This window comes from Ursus maritimus, unplaced genomic scaffold (assembly GCF_017311325.1).
Source record: "Ursus maritimus isolate PB19 unplaced genomic scaffold, ASM1731132v1 scaffold_7, whole genome shotgun sequence".
Taxonomy (NCBI): Eukaryota; Metazoa; Chordata; class Mammalia; order Carnivora; family Ursidae; genus Ursus; species Ursus maritimus.
Window position 1 is genome coordinate 30,210,414 of NW_024426885.1, and position 19,251 is coordinate 30,229,664.

The following is a 19,251-nucleotide window of genomic DNA, read 5'->3' on the forward strand; positions in this document are numbered from 1 at the left end:
ATGGAGGACAAATACTCCTGAAGTACAAACCCCTTAAGTCATTTTCCCAGATTGGAATGTGTGAAAACTCCCTATTAAAATCCAGACTCTTTATTCTGACCCTCAGGTCTTTCAGGATCTGCTTCCAATCTAGTTTGCCAGTTTCACTTTTGGAAAGTCACCTACTCATCAAAGACAGCCCTCTGACAGCCGTCCTGAACCTCTCCTGTGCCTCCGGCTGAGCTCTGCGCATGTCATGTATTCATTTGACAAATAGAAGTATTGCACACCTACTATGTGCAGACATTGAGGAAGGCTCTGATGGCACGAAGGCATGGTCCCTGTCCTCAGGGGGTCCACCAGTCAAGGAGGAGGCAGGGAGGCGCGCCAGGGTGGATCAAACTATTAAGCATCTGCCTTTGGCTCAGGTTATGATCTCAGGGTCCTGGGACCAAACCCCGCATCGGGCTCCCTGCTCAGTGGGGAGTCTGCTTGTCTTCTCCCTCTGCCTCTCGCCTCCACTCGTCCTCTCTTGCTCTCTTGCTCTGCTCTTTCTCTTTCTCAAATAAATAAAATCTTTTTTTTTTTTTTTAAGGAGGTGGCAGGGAAGCAAAATGCAGTTCTGTGAATTATGCTTCGAGCTTTCAAGTTCTGAAGTCCTGGGGAGAATTAGACACATCTTCAATGTGCAAATGAGAAGACTGAAAGGTTTTGTGCTTGTCTTAGCACCAGTAACCTGTAGGTTTCTTTTTGTTGTTGTTGTTGTTGTTTTTAAGATTTATTTATATTTATTTATTTCTAGAGAGAGAGAGAGAGGGCGCACATACGCATGCACACACGCACACACGCGCGCACACACACACACACACACACACACACCCCGGGGTGGGGGGTGGGCAGCAGTGGAGAAGGGGCAGAGGGAGAGGGAAAGAATCCCAAGCAGACTCCCCGAAGAGCACGGAGCCTGACCTGGGGCCATTCCATGACCCCGAGACCATGACCCGAGCAAAAAACCAAGAGTTGGACGCTCAACCAACTGAGCCACCCCGGCGCCCCTAACCTGTAGGTCTCCTAAAAGCAGAATGAGAGCCTTCACGCATCTTTACGTACCTCCATGTGCTTGCTTAGCACTGGGTCTTGCATATAATTAGTGCTCAAGAAATAACTCTTGGGTATGTAACTGAGTTAAACTGATCAGAACCAGCCCTCTCAACACCTAACTGCGATTCAGAGGCTGCTCATCGCCTACCCCATATCAGTTCTTCCCTTCCACCTTGGCAATAGAACTCCCACGGGGTGGGAGGGTGGCTGCAATGTGCCCGACTAAAGGCTATAGTTCTTAGCCCTTCTGCAGTTAAGTTTGGCCAAATTACTGAATTCTAGCCAATCGGATGTGAGCAGACCTGGCTTAAAGGGAGCTGGCTTGGCTGGGAGTGCCCCTCTTGGCTCTTGCTTGCTTCCATCTTAGTGAGTCTGGGCCTCAGCCTGGACTGTGAATGTGATGGTTGGAGCTCCTGCAGCCCATCTTTGGAGCATGAGGTGACACTGAGGATGGAAGTCCCATACCATGGAGGGTAGAGCAGAAAAAGAGAGAAAGTCTAGGACCCTGAGGACTCTATGGAGCCACCATATTAGCCTGGATTTGTCCACCTACCTCCTGACTTGCTGAATGTGAAGAATTAACCCTGTGTGTTTAAGCCACTACCTTGAGGTCTCTGTTAGAGCAGCCGTATACAAGTCATTCCTGATACAGAGGCCCTGACGGGAATGGGGGGTTGGAAGTAGTAGGTGGGGAAATGCCTAATTTTGCAGTAAGAGTGAATTTGGGGGCATCAGGACGCCAGGTTAGAGTGGAGATCACATGGTCTCTGCTCCCCCATGCTCCCTTCTGCCTGTCATGGACACCTGTCAGGTGACAAACAAGGGTGGACTCCGCTTTGGGGGTAGTCCCCTCTTTGAGTAAGAGTACATCTGTCATGCTCAGATTTCAATCCTCTTCACAGTTTGGGGCCCTCTTCAGTATACCAGGCCATCTGCTCATCCCCCCTAGACTTAGTCTAGGAAGCAAGCTCTTCTTTTTAAAAGCTCTTCTTCAGCCAGATGGAATGTTAGTGCCCCAGAGGTTGAGGGACACACAGCCTCTGGGACAGTGACGTGCCAGGCATGGGGCTGAATGCTCTGCGCGCATGAGCTTGTTTTAGCCTCAGAACGGCAGCCCCATTTTCAGGTGAGCAAACTGTGGCTCACGAAGTTCAGCCACCTGCCCCCAGTCACAGCTGGGACGTGGCTCCAAGCGTGGGCTTGCCTGAGTCCCTAGCCCGGGCTTTGACACAGCCCCAGCAGCGAGGACAGCGGTAACCCCGAGCAGCTGTTAACTCCACCACCTGGGTCGTGATGGGCTGCCCAGGGCGGCAAAGCCCGTCTCCCTCACCCAGAATTTGAGCTCTAAGTTAAACACCCAGACCATCTGCTTCCTTTTTGTGTGGGGCAAGAGGCTAAGCCTCAACTTCCCTTTCCTCCTGCCCAGTGTCATAACAGATAACAGCCCCACTGATGTAAAAATGGCCTTCCTGTTGGCCTTGGGCTCATTGCTTCGGGTGCAGCAGCCCTGTTCCCTCCACGAGAGCTTCACAGACAATTTTGAGAGCAGTGGTTGCAGAGGGAGCTCCTAGGGTAAAGGGTTGGATCTCTTGGCTTTTGCCCATTGACCAACTGAGTGACCTTGGGGGTGTCACGGAAGCCCTTGGAATCACATTTCCCCATCTGTGAAATGAGGACACCGCTCTGTCCTCCTCAGTTAGATAATAAGTTAGAAGGTGTTTTGGAACTCAAGAAGAGCATTTTTTTTAAGATTTCATTTTTTTTTTAAAGTAATCTCTATACTCAACATGAGTATACTCAACTCACAACCTCAAGATCAAGAGTCGCATGCTCTACCGACTGAGCCAGCCAGGCGCCCCACGAGCTTTTTGAATAATAATAATTAGCTCACATTGATTGCCTTCTCACTAAGTGTACTAAGCACTTTACAGTTATTACCTTATTTAGTTCTCATAAACTATATGGGTAGGCATTCTTACCCCATTTTACAGCTGAGGAAAACAGGCCTAGAGAGTAAGGTGACTTGCTGAAGGCCAGACAGCAAGTGGTAGTACTTGGATTCTAACCCAGAAGGTCTAACTATAGGACCCATCCTACAAATGTGAGTGGTCCTTATTAGCCATAAACTGTATGGATTATCATAGAGAAGGCTAATTCCTCTGGGTGGAAGACGATGCTGGAATTCAGGGGCAGCAAAGTAGGTCCTTCACCAGAAAAGTGAACCTAGTTGTGCAGAGTGGGAGAAAGTATGCTCAAGCCATCTGGATGCTGTGTCCCTTCTCTCCCGACACCATCTCCTGGAGGAGGCTCTGAGCAATGCTTCCGGGTGGAGGGCCAGCCCACTCACAAACACGTGGTTCATCCAGAGGCTATACTAGGCTGTGATTTAGCAGACTCAGTCTGGAGGCCGGCAGGTGTCTGCTGTCCTGGAAGAGGATGGGAAGGCTGCCACCAGCCAGGGCCTATTCATCTCCCCAGCTGATTTGCAAAATCCCCGCCTGCTCTGCAGATGCTGCGGCCTCTCTCCAAGGGTTTCAGCTTTAGCTGACTGTTTGCAGAGCTCCCTCTGGTGGCAATGGTGCGCCACCACACCCTTCACAAAGTACCGCTAACATTTTTGGAGTTGTAGGTATTTTGACATTACACACACACTTTCATATTGAATCCTCAGGGTAGCCCAATGGGTTCAGTATTATTATCTCCACTTTATAGAATATGAAACAAACGGACACTCAGAGAGGCTACATCCCTGCCCAGTGTCATGCGGTAAAGTAGGTCCAGATTATTTTTTTTTTTTAATTTATTTATTTGACAGAGAGAGAGAGACAGCCAGCGAGAGAGGGAACATAAGCAGGGAGAGTGGGAGAGGAAGAAGCAGGCTCCCAGTGGAGCAGGGAGCCCAATGCGGGGCTCGATCCCAGAACCCTGGGATCACGCCCTGAGCCGAAGACAGACGCCTAACGGCTGAGCCACCCAAGCGCCCCAGTATGTCCAGATTCTAACCAACACTTTCTAGGTCTTCTCTCAGTGACTGTTCCCACATCTAGACCTCTGAGCACCAGGTTGCTTACAACAGTTTCCAAACTCGGCTTCCTCTTCCACCTCAGGCCGCCACTTCCCTTTCCTCAGCCTTACGGCCCAGATCTCAGCCTGTGACCCAGGAGTGGGCTCTGCCGGCACGTGGTGTCTTGACTCTCAAGGCTGGAGGTACAGGGCCCAGAGTCAGCACTGAGTTATCTTCTCTGCGGTGACCCCTTCTCACAGTAACAGTCTTTGTGCTCTCTCTGCTCTGCATGCCAGGAGCGCTTTCTATTTTTAGTAAATCAATGAAGAGTAACATATATACACAAGAGCACACAAATTATAAGCGCACAGCTAATGAATTATCACACAGTGAAGAATCCATGTAAACTCCCTTTTGATACAAAATTAGAATATTACAGCATGCCTTGTGCCCACTCTCAGTTCCTACCAGCATGGTAACTGCTATCCTGACTTCTAATACTGAATAGCAAAGCCTGGTTTTGAACTGCTATGTAGGATCATGCAAAATGTTCTTTTTTTGGTGTCTGGAGTCTTTCGCTCAACTTCGATCATAGGTGCTGTTGCATGTAGCAGTAGTCTGCTTGTTCTCATTACTGTACACCGTTGAATACTATGTTATTTCATTATATCAATATTCTATAATTTATTTATCCATTCTGCTGTTGATGGACATTTGGGTCATTTCCAGGATTCGGCTATTATGAACATTATCATATATGTCTTTTATGCATGTAAGTATAGCTCTCTGTTGAGTATATACTCATAAGTGAATTGCTGGATTATAGAGAAGGCATCTATTAAGTTTGACTAGACACTACCACACAAACGTGGGTGCATCGGTCAATACTGCCTCCAGTGTATATGTGGCCAGTGGCTCCACATCTTCACCAACACTTACTATTGCTAGTCTTAGCCATTCTGGTGGGTTTGTAGTAGCAGTTCATTGTGGTTTCAATTTGCATTTCTCTGTTGATTAATGAGCTTGAGCATCTTTCCATTTGTTAATTGGCCATTTGGATATCCACTTTTGTGAAGTGCCTGTTCATGTCTCTTGCCCATTCTTATTGGATTGTCTGCCCTGTTCTTATTGATTTGTAGGATTTCTTTTCTTTAAAGATTTTATTTATTTATTTGACAAAGAGAGAGAGCACAAGTAGGGGGGTGGCAGGCAGAGGGAGAGGGAGAAGCAGGTTCCCCACCAAGCAGAGAACCCGACATGGGGCTCGATCCCAGGACCCTGAGATCATGACCTGAGCCAAAGGCAGATGCTTAACTGAGCCACTCAGGTGCCGCTGCAGGATTTCTTTATATATGCTGCCATACTTTGTTAGTTTTACGTACTACAAATATCTTCTTACATTCTGGCTTGCCTCTTAGTGTTCCTTATGGTGTCTTTTTGTGAGCAGAATTTCTTACATTTAATGTATTCCAGTTTATCAATCTTTTCCTTTATGGTTACTTCTTTCTGTGTCTCATTGAATAAACTAACATGCTGTGGAAACTTGTGCAAATCACTTCATCTTTCTGGACTTGGCAAAATGAAGAGTTGGTTCAGATATTCCAATGAAAAATTGGCTTACAGATATGTTTAATTTTACACATTAGTAAACTTGCTTTTAAAAGGAGAAGACCTGGGGCCTCTGGGTGGCTCAGTTGGTTAAGCATCCAACTCTTGATTTTTGGTTCAGGTCATGATCTCAGGGGTGTGAGATCAAGCCCCATGTTAGGTTCTGCCTGGGCATGGAGCCTGCTCAAGATTCTCTCTCTCCCTTTCCCTCTGCCCCTCCTCCTCTCTTTAAAATAAATAAATAAATAAAAAATAAAAGGGGACCTAACAAAAGGTTGCCAACTCCTTATTTTGGCAACTAATAGTGTTTTTTGGGGGGAGGGATCCTTCCATTTAGTCTCACTATTGCTTTGCAAAAGAAAAGGCATTTGAATATCAGCACCACTAGATTGTACGTCTTTTACTACAGACCAGTAAAGTATTGACCTTGACTGGCATGTGACCTGTGATCTGGATGACCCCTCAGGTGACTGCTTCTAGCACCAACACTACAGGTGCATGAATTTCATCCCAGCCTTCCCTTTACTCCCCATCTCTAGCTCTTTGGTTTTCGGACCAAAATTCATTTTTTCGTACTTCTTAACTCCCTCAGACATGTATGTTTTGAGCTTTGTGTTTCTATCTGTGGAGTCAAGGACCATCTCAGTTTGGCTAAGTAAAGACTAGTTACAGTTATTGATATTTACATTTATCCTTGAATTTTTATAAGTTGTGCCCCTGTTTTAGTCCCTCTTCTTTCCTCCACAACATACATATACTCATTCATCCATTCAACAGTAATTTGTTGAGTGCCTATACTCCTTGCCAGGCACTCTTCCAGGTCCTGGGAACGGAAGTGACAAAGGCAAAATTCCTGCCTTCATGGAATTTATGTGGTGGATCTATGTTTTTCACAAGCTCCACAGAGATCAGCTGCACCCAGCTGTGAGAATCATCTTTGCAAAAGGATATTTAAGAACAAAGGGTGTCTTTAGTCTGTTCACGCTGCTACGCCAAAATAACATAGGCTTAGCAGTTTGTAAACAACAGAAACTTATTTCGCATAGTTCTGGAGGCTGGAAGTCCAGGATCAGGGTGCCAGCATGGTTTGGGTGAGGGCCCACTTCTTGGTTCATAGCCAGCTCCCTCTTGCTGTGTCTTCACATGATGGAAGGGCATGTGACTTTTAATCTAAGGATTGTGAGTTCAAGGCCCATGTTGGGTGTGGAGTCTACAAAACAAAACAAAACAACTCACCAGGATCCATCCATAGTTTGACAAAATCGAGGGAATTCTGGAGGAATCTTGGAATGCTGCACCCCAAGACAGGGAGGAAAGTATCTTTTTAAGTTTTTGGTTTCAGCTAAACGATTTTGGGGAGGGTCGAAGTGGAAATCAGTTCAGGATTGGTTGCTGGTTCTGATGTGGGATTAGAAGAGATTAGTGAGAGGGACAGAGTGCTGCCATGAGGGAGGGTGGTTTAGTAACTGGGTATCCCCACTACTAAATGAAAATAACTAAGCGTGTTTAGAGCATCACTGGCTGCTTTTTCTCGTTTTGGGACAAACTGATTTTCACTCTTTCAGGTCAGACCAGGTTTTGACTCCTCCAGATAAATCTGTTTCCAAGCTTTACTTTCGAAATTAGATCTTAAACAATAATATAAATATACGTTTGATTGTTTTTTAACCTGCAAAGTAATTCTAGTTTTATAATGCTCACTCCTGCGGCCAAGAACCGATGCCCTGGAAGATAAGCCCTAGGGACTCCCTAGCAACCAATCTCCTCTGAGCTGCTCGGGATCCTGAACCTGGAGGAAATGTAAAACCGGATGTTGACTATTTTGCCATAGAAACGGACGAGAATCCGGAAGTTACGTCAGAGAAAGAGGAAGTGAAGCAGGGTACTTATCCACGTGGGTTGTGCGCGTGTTTCCCGGTCCCTGAGAGCCGGTGCTTTAAGCTCTCTCCCGACTTTGTCGACATGGGTCGCTCAGGGAAATTACCCTCCGGTGTCTCGGCCAAGTTGAAACGCTGGAAGAAAGGCCATAGTAGCGACAGCAACCCTGCCATCTGCCGCCACCGCCAGGCCGCCCGCAGCCGCTTCTTCAGCAGGCCCTCAGGTAGCGGGGTCGAGATTCCGACGAGCTGGCGGCGGGGTTCTGGTGGGCCTGGGTCTGGTGGTCTGGGCCTCTCTGGAGGCTCCGGGGCCCAGGCGTTGGACGTTTCTTCTAGAACGTCGCATGTGGAGCCTGCTGTAAAGACCCCCCCCCTTCCCATTTGACAGATGGGGAAATTCAGTCCACAGTAGGGAAATGACTAGCCTTGGGTACCACGGGTGTCAAAATTGGGACTTGGCTATAATTAACTTTGGGGGAGTCTTTACAAAGTGGTTTCACCCGCATTTATTTCCCAAGCCCCTGCGTGCAGCCCCCGCGCCGGCTCCCACCTGCACTTAATCTGTCGGGACCCGGAAGCAGAAACTTACCTGGCGGGTTCCCTGCCCGGTTTGCTAAGTTCTAGGCGTATGGTGGGCCTATGAGGCAGCCCCTGTTCAGAATTCAGCCTGTCGAGCTGCGGGCCTGGACTCTGCTAGTTTTTGTCGTTTGGTGGATCCTGGCCTAAGGAGGTTCGGGTAGAAGTGAGGGCCTCACCTGTGCCTTGGGTTTTCAGGAAAAAGTGACCTGACAGTTGATGCGGTGAAGTTGCATAATGAGCTTCAGTCCGGGTCCCTGCGTTTGGGCAAAAGCGAAGCCCCTGAGACGGCCATGGAAGAAGAGGTGGCCCCAGCTCTCACGGAGAAGTCCTCGGGCACCTTCCTGAGCGGCCTCTCGGACTGCACAAATGTCACCTTCAGCAAAGTGCAACGCTTCTGGGAGTCCAACTCCGCTGCCCACAAGGAGGTAGGGGGTAGGGTCAAGAGGACCTGGGATGGGGAGGAGGAGCCAGACTCAGGCTTTTTATTTTCTCCCAGTGCTGGCTCACTGCTGCCAGGACGGCTAGTATTTTTGGATATTGTGTCATCTCTCCCACCCCTTGTGTTCCCTAGTCACTAGCTCTCCTGAGGCGGGTTCCACTTTCTGCTTTTTTCTAACGACATCTTCCCTACTCAAGTGTAAAGTCCTTCGGGTTAGAAATATTTTCCAAATACTTATCTCGTCAACTGTACCTAATGCAGGACTTTTTACATAGAATATTTTCAAGATACATTTGTTGAGTAAATTAGTGCTGAATAACAATGGATAGAAAATGTCTTTAACAAGAACCGGATTTTATTTGTTTTTTAGTTAATGCATTTAAATTATACATATTTACATTCATTGTTTAAATGAAAAATGTCAAAATTATAAGTGGTACCAAAGTGATGTGAGTAGAATAAAACGTGAAAGTTGTTCTCCCAGCTTAACTCCTTCGTGGCAGTTACTGTTGATGGCTCATCGTGTGTCTACTAGCCCAGCACTGTCCAACATGTGGTGCAAGCCACATAAGTAATTGTAAAGTTTTAGTAGCCATGTTTAAAAAAAGTAAAAAGCAAATGAAATTAATCTTAATAATAAACTTATGTATTTAAGTATTGTGATTTCAATCTATAATCAATATAAAGTGAGATGATTTGCATTTACATCTCTATTTGAATGCTAACTCTTCTTTGAAAGTACTTGATTTGGTCATGAAATTTATAATTGCAGAAGTAGGTTCGTATTTCCAAGCTGTTCTAAATCTGCGTTTTTGGGGCGCTTGGGTCTGCTTGGGATTCTCTCTCTTCCTCTGCCCCTCCCCCCCACTGGCATGCATGCAAGTGCTCTCTCCCTCTCTCAAATAAATAAAATCTTTTTAAAAATCTGTATTTTCCAATAACTAGATCGAGTATTCATTTTTTTTAAAAGATTTTGTTTATTTGAGAAAGTGCATGTGTGCTTATGCACGAAAGAGGGGGAGGGGCAGAGGGAGAAGCGGGCTCCCCACTCTGGGCTCCATCCCAGGACCCCAGGATCATGACCTGAGCAGAAGGCAGACGCTTAACTGACTGAGCCACCCAGGTGCCCCTCAAGTATTCATTTTTAAATTTAAAATTTACAAATGAAAGATTCAGTTCTTCAGTCACACCAGCTATGTTCTGGGTGCTCAGTAGCCTCTTATGAACGTTACTGTTCTAGGCTTTTTGGTATATTTTTTTATTTAGGCCTACAGATTATGTTTTATATGAAATGTCCTGCAGTTTTTGCCCCACTGAACAGTGGTTCTAAACGAATATAGCATTGTTCCTCATTCTTTTCAATAGTCCTATAGTATTCCAGTCAGTCATTCCTTATTATGCAGTAATAGTACTTTATCAGTCCTCTGTTGCTGGCTGCTGTGTTCCAGTTTGTTGCTGCAGTGAGCACACATGTGAGCACAGTTTTGTGCAGGTGTTCGTATAAGGCACAGAGACTTAGAGGCGGAGTTTGGGCAAACTTGTCTGCCTATTTGCTGGGCCTTAATGGTGTGTACGCCTGGGTTTGAATGTAGTTCCTCTTGTCCGTCTCTAGGCTGTGTCAGGAGAATAGTTTGTGAGGGAGTAAGGAAAAGAGGCCAGCCCAGGGACGGGATTCGATCTAAAATAGATGCCAGCGGTGCCTTCTCCCTTACATGCAGATCTGTGCCGTTCTGGCTGCCGTCACCGAGGTGATTCGCTCCCAGGGAGGGAAGGAGACAGAGACTGAGTACTTCGCTGCGCTGGTGAGTAGGTGTGACTTGGGAGTGGGTGTCCAGAACAGCGGGCTATTCCAGCTGGAGGCAGAAGACCTGCCCCTGGCGTGAGGAGATAGAGCAGGACATCCTTGGATAGGTGAAAGTGCTTCAGGGGCGCCTGGCTGGCTCAGTTGGAAAAGCATACAACTCTTGATATCTTGGGCTATGAGTTCAAGCCCCATATTGGATGTAGAGATTACTTTAAAAAAAAAAAAAAAAAAAAAGAGTGCTTCATTCATTCTCAGGTGGCGACTTGGTAAAGCTGGTGGCATTTGCTGCACTATCCTTACGGAACAAAAATCCACTACTCTGGTTATTGCTGTTGTTTTTTTCCCTGATCCGTGGAGCTGAGTTAGGCCCAGGGGATCCTCTAGAAAAATGGTTGGCAAAGTGAGGCTGGGGGGACGTTGGGGGAAGGGGTGGTCCTGAGACCCTTTTCTGGGGTTCGTGGGCTATCAAAATTATTTTCATAACAATACTAGACCATCATTTGCCTTTTCACTCTCATTCTCTCATGAATGTACCATGGAGTTTTCCAGAAGTTACCTCATATCTGATGACATTATTTCAACAGCTAATCATGCTTTCATATGCTTCTATTTTAAAAATTTATCAGTTTTAGTTTTTAAGGTGTTAAGTATCAGTAGATATCAACTATGTAAACAAACCTCTTTGGAGAATCTTCAACAAATTCTAAGGGTGTAAAAGTTTGAGAACCGCTACTCTGGCACAGGCGTTGGCAGACTGCGGCACATGGGAATAATCTGATCCATGGCCTGTTTTTGTACAGCCTGAGAGCTAAGAATGGTTTTTACATTTTTTTAAAAAAAGATTTTATTTATTTATTTATTTGTCAGAGAGAGCACGTGAGCATGCGACCATGCTAGTAGGGGGAGCAGCAGGCAGAGGGAGAAGCAGGCTCCCCGATGCCCAGGGAGCCCGATGTGGGACTCGATCCCACGTCCCTGGGATCATGACCTGAGCCAAAGGCATCTGCTTAACCGACTGAGCCACCTAGGCATCCCTGGTTTTTACATTTTTAAAGGATTGTTCAAACACACACAAAAGAATATGCAACCGAGACCATATATGGCCTGCAGAGCCTAAAATATTTATTATCTGGCCCTTCACAGAAAAAGCCTTCCAACCCCTGTGTAGAATAGTGAAGTAAGTTAGACAGGAATACGTGGTCTTTATTACGTGCCAGGCAGTGTGGTGATTGACACATATGAATTTGGTGAAACCTACAACTTATTATTTCTGTTTTATAAGTGAGGAAGCTGAATCCCAGAAAGGTTCAGTTGCTAGCCCAAAGTCAGACTGTGGCAGAGCCAGGATTTGAACCTCTGACGCCAGTGTTTTTGGTCACCACCATCCTGCTGGGCACATGGTGGCCCCAGCACCTCGTCTGCCCAGCTGACACACTTCCCATTCACCCCCTGCGGTCTGGCCCTCAGATGACAACAGTGGAGGCAGTGGAGTCCCCCGAGTCGCTGGCTGCTGTCGCTTACCTGCTGAACCTTGTCCTGAAGCGGTGAGTCCTGCCCCTGGTCTGAACCCAGAGTCTCTTGGGGAGAAGGGAACTGTTAAGTTTCAGATGGCGTTCTTCAACACGAGGCTCCCGGGGTGGCTTGGGATATCGTACAGAGTGTGAGAGCTGGGGCCTGGGAAGGGGCGGCCCTGCTGTGGTGAGTGGGGCAGGAGGGCTGGGCTGTTGGCAGAGGGTACCTGGAGGCCTGCAGGTGGGGCGAGGTCGGAGAGGACTGAGCTGAGCTAGTGAGGGTCCATCTCAGGGTAGTGGGGAACGGGTAGTGGAGAAGGGAGGAGGCGCAGAGCCCAGGGGCCACGGAAAGCACACTGAAGTGTGCCAGGAAGGGTGGGCTCCTGTCCTGACTCTCGCTCGCTTGCTGAGTGACTGGGCCAGCACTGCCTCCCTGTGTCTCGCTTCCTCCTTCACACCAGGGCTGGGCCTGCTCCAGCTGCTCCAGAAAGCCCCTCGGGGTTCTGAGGGTCTCTCTTCTCCCCCCCAACAGCGTGCCCAGTCCAGTGCTCATTAAGAAGTTTTCTGATACCTCCAAAGCCTTCATGGACATCATGTCGGCCCAGACCAACAGTGGCTCCACCTCTGCCCTCCGATGGGTGAGTGTCTGGGTCTGTTTCCCCGCTGCCATCTTCCAGAGCCCCGCGGGTTTGGCCAGAGCTTGGCTCCTCTCTGGGAGGGGTATAGGCACTATGGACCTCAGATGGATCCCTGTGTGATTTTCTGGAATTGGTGAGAACCTGGGCTCTTTTCCCACCTGGCTGAAGCAGGTGAAGCTGAGAGACTCTGCCTCTCTCTTCAAGGTCCTCTCCTGTCTGGCCACCCTTCTGCGGAAGCAGGACCTGGAGGCCTGGAGCTATCCTGTGACCCTGCAGGTGTACCATGGGCTGCTGAGCTTCACGGTGCACCCGAAGCCCAAGGTGAGGCTGCTGGGCCCCCAGAGTAAGGGCTGGGGGGGGGGGGCAGCCATTCTAGTAAGTGGGCTGGGGCTGGCGTGTCTGAGTAAGGGGAGTAGGGGAGGTTGCCCTGAGGGCTGGGCTCTTGCCCCGAGGTTTACTTCTTGCCTCTGACGCCTTATTTGCTTAGTCCTAGAAGGTGAGAGGCAGCTCCTCATCTTGCAGAAGGGGTGTTCACGGTCAGGCCCTCCTGAGTCCCTGCTGCCTCATTGGTCGGTGACAAGTTTAGCTGCAGTGGCAGGAAGGGGCAGAGTGGGGCTTCGGAGTCTCTCAGACCGCAGTTGGATACTGCGTTCACTGCTTGTGCTATGACCTTGGGCAAGTTACTTAAGCTCTCCAAGCCTCGCTTTCCTAGCGGGAAAGTAGGGCTAGTAGTACCAGCCTCGCTGCCCGGGTGTGGGGCGACTCCAGTGTCCCTCACAGGCTGGCACCGTTCCTGGCTTAGAGCAGGCGCTCCGCAAATGGTGGTCAGCCACCCCATTTCCTCCTGAAATGTAGGGCAGGGAGCACGTAATAGCACACAGCAGCAGCAGTCCACAGCCGTTCAGCGTGCTCAGCACACTTCCCCAGGTGGGGGAACTGCCTCCTTCCATGTGTATTCACAAGGCCTTTCCTGCACTTTCGTCAGGTCTCTACTGCAGTGTCACTTCACTGGAGTGACACTTGCCTGACTACTGTGTAAAAAGTAATAACCCTTGCTGGACTGTCTGCAAAGCACTTTTACCTTCTGGTGTACATGTGTTTGTTTTCTGCCTGCCAAGCAGAGTGTGAATTGTTTGCTCTGGTCACTGCCAGACTGCCAGCCCCGAGAACAGTGCCTGGCTCGGTGACACTTGGTATTGCGGGTGACTGACCCGACCCCTGGAGTAAAGAGGAGGACGCCGTAGCTCGGAGACGAAGTGATTGGCCTGCTCAAGGCCGTTTGGGGAGCTAGCGGGAGAGCAGGGGTCGGAGCCGAGCTTTGTCTCACTGCCCAGCTCAGGAGTCTGCACACAGGCAGGCCTGGGTACGGCATCGGCCGTGGGGGAGGCCGTCAGTGCCGTCAGTGCTGCCGGGCACGTGTTGACCCGGGCCCGGCCCCCTCTCCTCGCCCCTCAGATCCGGAAAGCTGCCCAGCATGGAGTGTGCTCGGTCCTCAAGGGCAGTGAGTTCATGTTTGGTGAAAAAGCGCCTGCCCATCATCCTGCTGCTGTTTCCACCGCCAAGTTCTGCATCCAGGAGATTGAGAAGGCTGGAGGTGGGGAGCCAGGTCGCCAGCAGGGCGGGTGGGGGCCAAGGCCAGCCTGGGAGGATGGGGCTCACTGCAGAGGGTGGGCTGGAGGCTCAGCTCCCTCTTGTCTGCCAGGCTCCAAGGAGGCCACCACCACGCTGCACATGCTGACGCTGCTGAAGGACGTGCTTCCCTGCTTCCCGGAAGGCCTGGTGAAGAGCTGCAGCGAGACTCTCCTCAGGGTCATGACCTTGAGCCACGTGGTGAGCTCAGCCCAGGAGCTAGAGGAGCATGCTGGGGTGGCGGGCTGAACTTGAGACCCCAGGCCCCATGGTGCTGATGCTTGGGAATGTGCTGGTCTGGCCAGAAGCAGGGCCTGGGGTCTCCCCACCCCAGCCCTGCTCTTGCTTATGACCAAGGACGCCGGCCATCCTTGGCGTCAGATAGACCAGGCTATCTTCAGGGTCGTGGTCCCTTTGGGAGCTGACCTTGGGGATCAGGTCGGGGAAGGGGGCTGCCGTCCCTGCTCGAGCTCTGTCATAGGTTTGTTTTCTTTTTTTCTTTCTTTCTTTCTTTCTTTTTTTTTTTTTTTTTGCTTATTTACTAACAAATCGGAACAGCAACTTTAATACATAAAGTGATCCCCCCCCTGCATTTCTGTCATGCTAGCACAGTTCTGTTAATCTTTGTATATCCTCTTGTAGTGTTTGTTCGCGTGCGTATTTTAAAATATCTATTATATAAATAACATGATCATCGTTTAGAAGGAAAAACCCGTTCAGAACAATTTGCTGTGTATCCTTTCAGACTTTTTTTTTTTTTTTTTTGGATAAACAAACGTAGATAAAAACCTGTGAAAATACAGCCATAGTTCTAGCCTGCCCACCACTTACAGCCTGCTTTTATAGCGCATTCTTTTAAAAACATCTGGTTCATGTTTCTATTATCTTTGTTTAAATCATTTAAAAATTTTTTAGTAGCTGCCAAGCCTTCAAAGTGACAGTCCTCTGAGTGTCCAGGTGTGGGGGGGCTTGCTTGAGGTCAGGGGCCTGGGTCTCTCCCCAGCCCACCGGCTGGAGTCGGAGGTTGAGGAGCCCAGGGCAGCCATGGGCTCTGCGGCCCCCCACTAAGCCTACATGTCCTCTCCAGTTGGTGACAGCCTGTGCCATGCAGGCCTTCCACAGCCTCTTCCACGCCAAGCCCAGCCTGGGCACCCTGTCAGCGGAGCTCAATGCCCAGATCATCACGGTGAGGCCTGATGGTGGAGGGGATGGCAGTGCTGGGGTGCAGGGGGCCTACGTAGAGAGTGAGCTTGAGTGGGCTGACTGGACTGACCCAGTGGAGGAGGCTAGTACACAAGTAGACAGGAAGCAGGCAGCTAGGAGCTAGGAGCCACCAAAGCCACATCAGTGTCCACAGGAGATGGGGGCTCTGACTCTTCACTTAGTTAACTTAATAAACTGTTTCAGCATGGTCTCATGGTATAACCCATACCTTGAGCAGAGGCTCTCAAATTTAGGGATCCCTGGATGGATTTGGGGAAAGGGGGCATAAACATCCCCCAGATTGTTTGCAAAATGTGCATATGTGTGCCCGTGTACATTTTTCCAGAGAAAGGCTCTGTGGCTTTTGTGAGATCCAAAGGGTTGTGTGACCCAAGTGTTACTCAATTGCTTCTAGAGACTTTGACCCCATAGGAGCAGAATTGGAAGGGTTTCATGAAATAGGAAAGACAGGACCTGGGAAGACCAAGGGGCCTGTGAGTTCCAGGGCCACATGTGCAGGCCTGTCACTGGGACATGCTGGTGTTTGGAGATGGGAAGGGGTCACTGTCGTTAGGCCTCAGCGAGGCACTTGCTCAGTGCCCTGCTTATTCCCTGTCCTACCTCTAGGCCTTATATGACTACGTTCCCAGTGAGAATGACTTACAACCCCTGCTGGCCTGGCTTAAGGTCATGGAGAAAGCCCACATCAACCTGGTCAGGTAGGTGTGGTGGAGGGGTGCCCCAGGCCCAGGGCTGTAGCCAGACCACCAGCTCTGCGGTGCAGATGGGAGGGACGCGAGCCGGAAGCTGGAGATGGGTGGCAGTATCTCCTTGTCAAGTGTGCTGTAGGCCAGCTCTGGTTCTGAGGCACAGGGCAGGATAGCGTGGCCTGTGTCAGCCAGGGCTAGTGCTTTCCTGCCAGAGCAGTTACCAGTGAGCTGTAAGGAGCAGCAAGGTGGGCTAAGCATACCACACTGGGGCCTGGGGGGTGGGGCCCGAGTTCCATTCTGATTCTTGTCACCCCCTGACTGAATCCTGTATGGTTGGCTTCCTTCTCAGATGATCTCATGCACTTTTCTGTGGCTTCCCCCCTCTCCCCACCTGGGTTAACAGTTCCCTCCTCTGGGGTTACAGTCCTGCAAACCCAGTGTCTGCTCTGTGTCTGTGAGAACACTCACATGTGAGCTTCGCCATTTCATAGTAGCCACTTGATAATTCCACTTTTCCAGAATAAGGCTGAGAAGAAAATACGTGTATCAGTTGGTAACTTGCGCTGTGCCTGGAATGAGGGTTTCTGAGGGCTCTGGGGCCCCACCATGCTGTGTCGGCCCTCCCGTCTGCTGAAGGGCTCCTGTCGGCCTGCTCTCTCCAGCCCCGTGCTGAGTGCATTCTATCATGGTTCACCTCACTCATCATAGCCACCCCAGGAGGAAGGTCCTAGCCTTTGTCATGAGCCAGAAACGGAGGCACCGTGAGGTACCTGGTCATGCCGCTGCTAAGAAGCAAAGGCAGGTCTCCAGCCCAGGTCTGCCCGGCCCACTTCCTTTTCCTGCACCATCCACCTTTTACCTGGAGGTGCCAGAAAATGGCAAAATAACCTTATTCTCCACTTCTCAGGATTTTTTTTTTTTTTTTAAGATTTTATTTATTTGAGAGAGAGTGGGGGAGGGGGCAGAGGGAGAGGGAGAAGCAGACTCCCTGCTGAGCATGGAGCCGGACTCCATCCCAGGACCCTGAGATCATGACCTGAGCTGAGGTCAGACACTCAACTGACTGAGCCACCCAGGCGCCGCCTCCACTTCTCAGGATTAATCCTGCCGGCAAGCCTCCCACAGTTGTGCCACGGTATACGTCCCACGCTGTTTGTTGTAATGCTATAGGTAACAGCAAAAAAACCTGGAAACCAAACACAACCTAAATGTGTCTGAGGAGAGGACTCGTCAGTATACAGTGAGGTACCATGCAGCCGTTAGGAGTTACTGAAGTAGAGGGGTACCTCCTGACACAGAGAGACCCCCAGCACGTATTGAGAAGGGCGTGGATGGTGTGACTCTGCGTACTCTGTACTCTGGAGTGAGACTACCAGGGTGTGAATCCTGACTCCGCCCTCCCACTCGCAACGTGGCCTTGGGCAAGTTACTTTTCTGGGCCTCAGGTTCCCCACTTAAAATAAATTAAGTCATAGGACTTAATCTCAGTTGTCACAAGATGTAAATGAATGAATGCATGTTATATCAGTGCTTGGCATATGAAAAGTGTTACATAGACGTTAGCATACATTACTTTCTACATTTGTACGTGTGTAGCACCTTCTGGAAGAGTATTTGAGAAACTTAACCTTGATTTTCCTCCTGAAAGTACATCTGAAGGTCAGTCTGGGAGAAAAATGTTATGATAAAGAAAGTGTAGTCTTTATTTTGTATTCTGAAGACGTACTTGAATTTTTTTACCACATGTGGCTATTAACTTGCATGATAGCACTTTTTTTTTAAAGATTTTATTTATTTATTTGACAGAGATAGAGACAGCCAGCGAGAGAGGGAACACAAGCAGGGGGAGTGGGAGAGGAAGAAGCAGGCTCATAGTGGAGGAGCCTGATGTGGGGCTCGATCCCATCACGCCGGGATCACGCCCTGAGCCGAAGGCAGACGCTTAACCACTGTGCCACCCAGGCGCCCCGCATGATAGCACTTTTTAAAATTGCCCACTAGAAGGGCCTTGTAGAACCCTGCAGATCAATGACTGTCGTTGGACCTGGGCCATGTGGGTCCCCAAGGCCCAGGACCAGGTCCCACAGAAGTCTTGTCTTCACAGACTGCAGCGGGACCTGGGGCTGGGCCACCTCCCTCGCTTCTTTGGAACTGCAACCACCTGCCTCCTCTCCCCGCACTCGCAGGTGGTGACAGCTGCCACTCAGAGCCTTCAGGTAGCCCAGCCCCGACTTTGGGGGGGAAGCAGAGAGTACAGAGGGTTCTACTGGCTGCCCTGTCTCTTCTGGAGCTCGCCCTAGACCTCCAGCTGTATCTGGGGAGGAGGTTCTCAGGGTGGGGATCAGCTTCCTAGAAGTGTCCAAAAGCAGTCACTTTTGCTAGGAGGGCTGAGTGGTGCTGGGAGGCTGCCTTAGGCCCAGACAGCTGTGGCCTCTTTTTGTAGGAGATCCTGAAGGAATGTGTCGCTCCCCACATGGCCAGCATTGGCTTTGTGACCTCTTCAGCCTCCGGTCCTGCCCAGTATGTCTCCAAGATGTTCAGGTAAGAACATAACATCCATGTTAGGAGGGAATAAATTGTACATTCTAGAAAGTTCCTTGTAATGACATGTGTTCCACTTGTCACTTACTGTGGGCACGTGCGCAGTGCCAGAGCAGCTGCTGTTGATTCGAGCACCGGCCACATTCCAGGTGCCTTCATGTGATGCTCATGAGTGTGGACTCAGCCAGTCATCTGGGGCAAGTTCTTCCATGTCCTCCATGTCTAAATACCCCAGGGTCCTCATCAGTCGAAGGTGATTGATGGAGGTGAGGATTAAATGAGGGAGTGTGTGTAAAGTTCTCTGAACTGTATCCGGCACGTAGTAAAACACTCAGTGAGTAAAAACTACTATTAGTCTTTGTGGTTTTAGGAGATATGTACTGACCCCCACTTTAAAGATGGGCAAGCTGAGGTCACCCAACTAGGAAGTGGCGGCCTGACAGCACAGCCCACTCTTGTTCACGTGCTGTGCTGCCCTCCACACCTGCAAGAGCAGCCATTCACAGACATGGCCACTGACCATCCTCGCCCTCTCTGCAGCCAGCGAGGAGCCTCGGGGCACCACAGACACCGGAGTGGTCCCAGGAAAGGAGCTAGGATCCGTGGTGTCTCCTCTGGGTCTGTGTGC

The 19,251-nt window shown here is 49.6% G+C and overlaps 1 protein-coding gene across 2 annotated transcripts in view; it reads left to right on the forward strand.

The window, feature by feature from the left end:
* The window catches only part of RRP12 (ribosomal RNA processing 12 homolog), a 42,450-nt gene that overhangs the window by 839 nt on the left and 22,360 nt on the right, over positions 1–19,251 (forward strand). The window contains exons 2-14 of one of the 2 annotated variants that reach the window (XM_040624254.1): positions 575–717; positions 7,524–7,793; positions 8,344–8,573; positions 10,306–10,389; positions 11,859–11,935; positions 12,435–12,540; positions 12,745–12,861; positions 13,996–14,134; positions 14,243–14,370; positions 15,257–15,355; positions 16,000–16,091; positions 18,187–18,298; positions 18,526–18,623. In XM_040624254.1, coding sequence (XP_040480188.1) covers positions 7,655–7,793; positions 8,344–8,573; positions 10,306–10,389; positions 11,859–11,935; positions 12,435–12,540; positions 12,745–12,861; positions 13,996–14,134; positions 14,243–14,370; positions 15,257–15,355; positions 16,000–16,091; positions 18,187–18,298; positions 18,526–18,623 — 1,421 coding nt within the window. In that variant the 5' untranslated portion in view covers positions 575–717; positions 7,524–7,654. The remainder of the gene's footprint in view (positions 1–574; positions 718–7,523; positions 7,794–8,343; positions 8,574–10,305; positions 10,390–11,858; positions 11,936–12,434; positions 12,541–12,744; positions 12,862–13,995; positions 14,135–14,242; positions 14,371–15,256; positions 15,356–15,999; positions 16,092–18,186; positions 18,299–18,525; positions 18,624–19,251) is intronic. The other variant, XM_040624255.1, reaches the window with a different exon arrangement.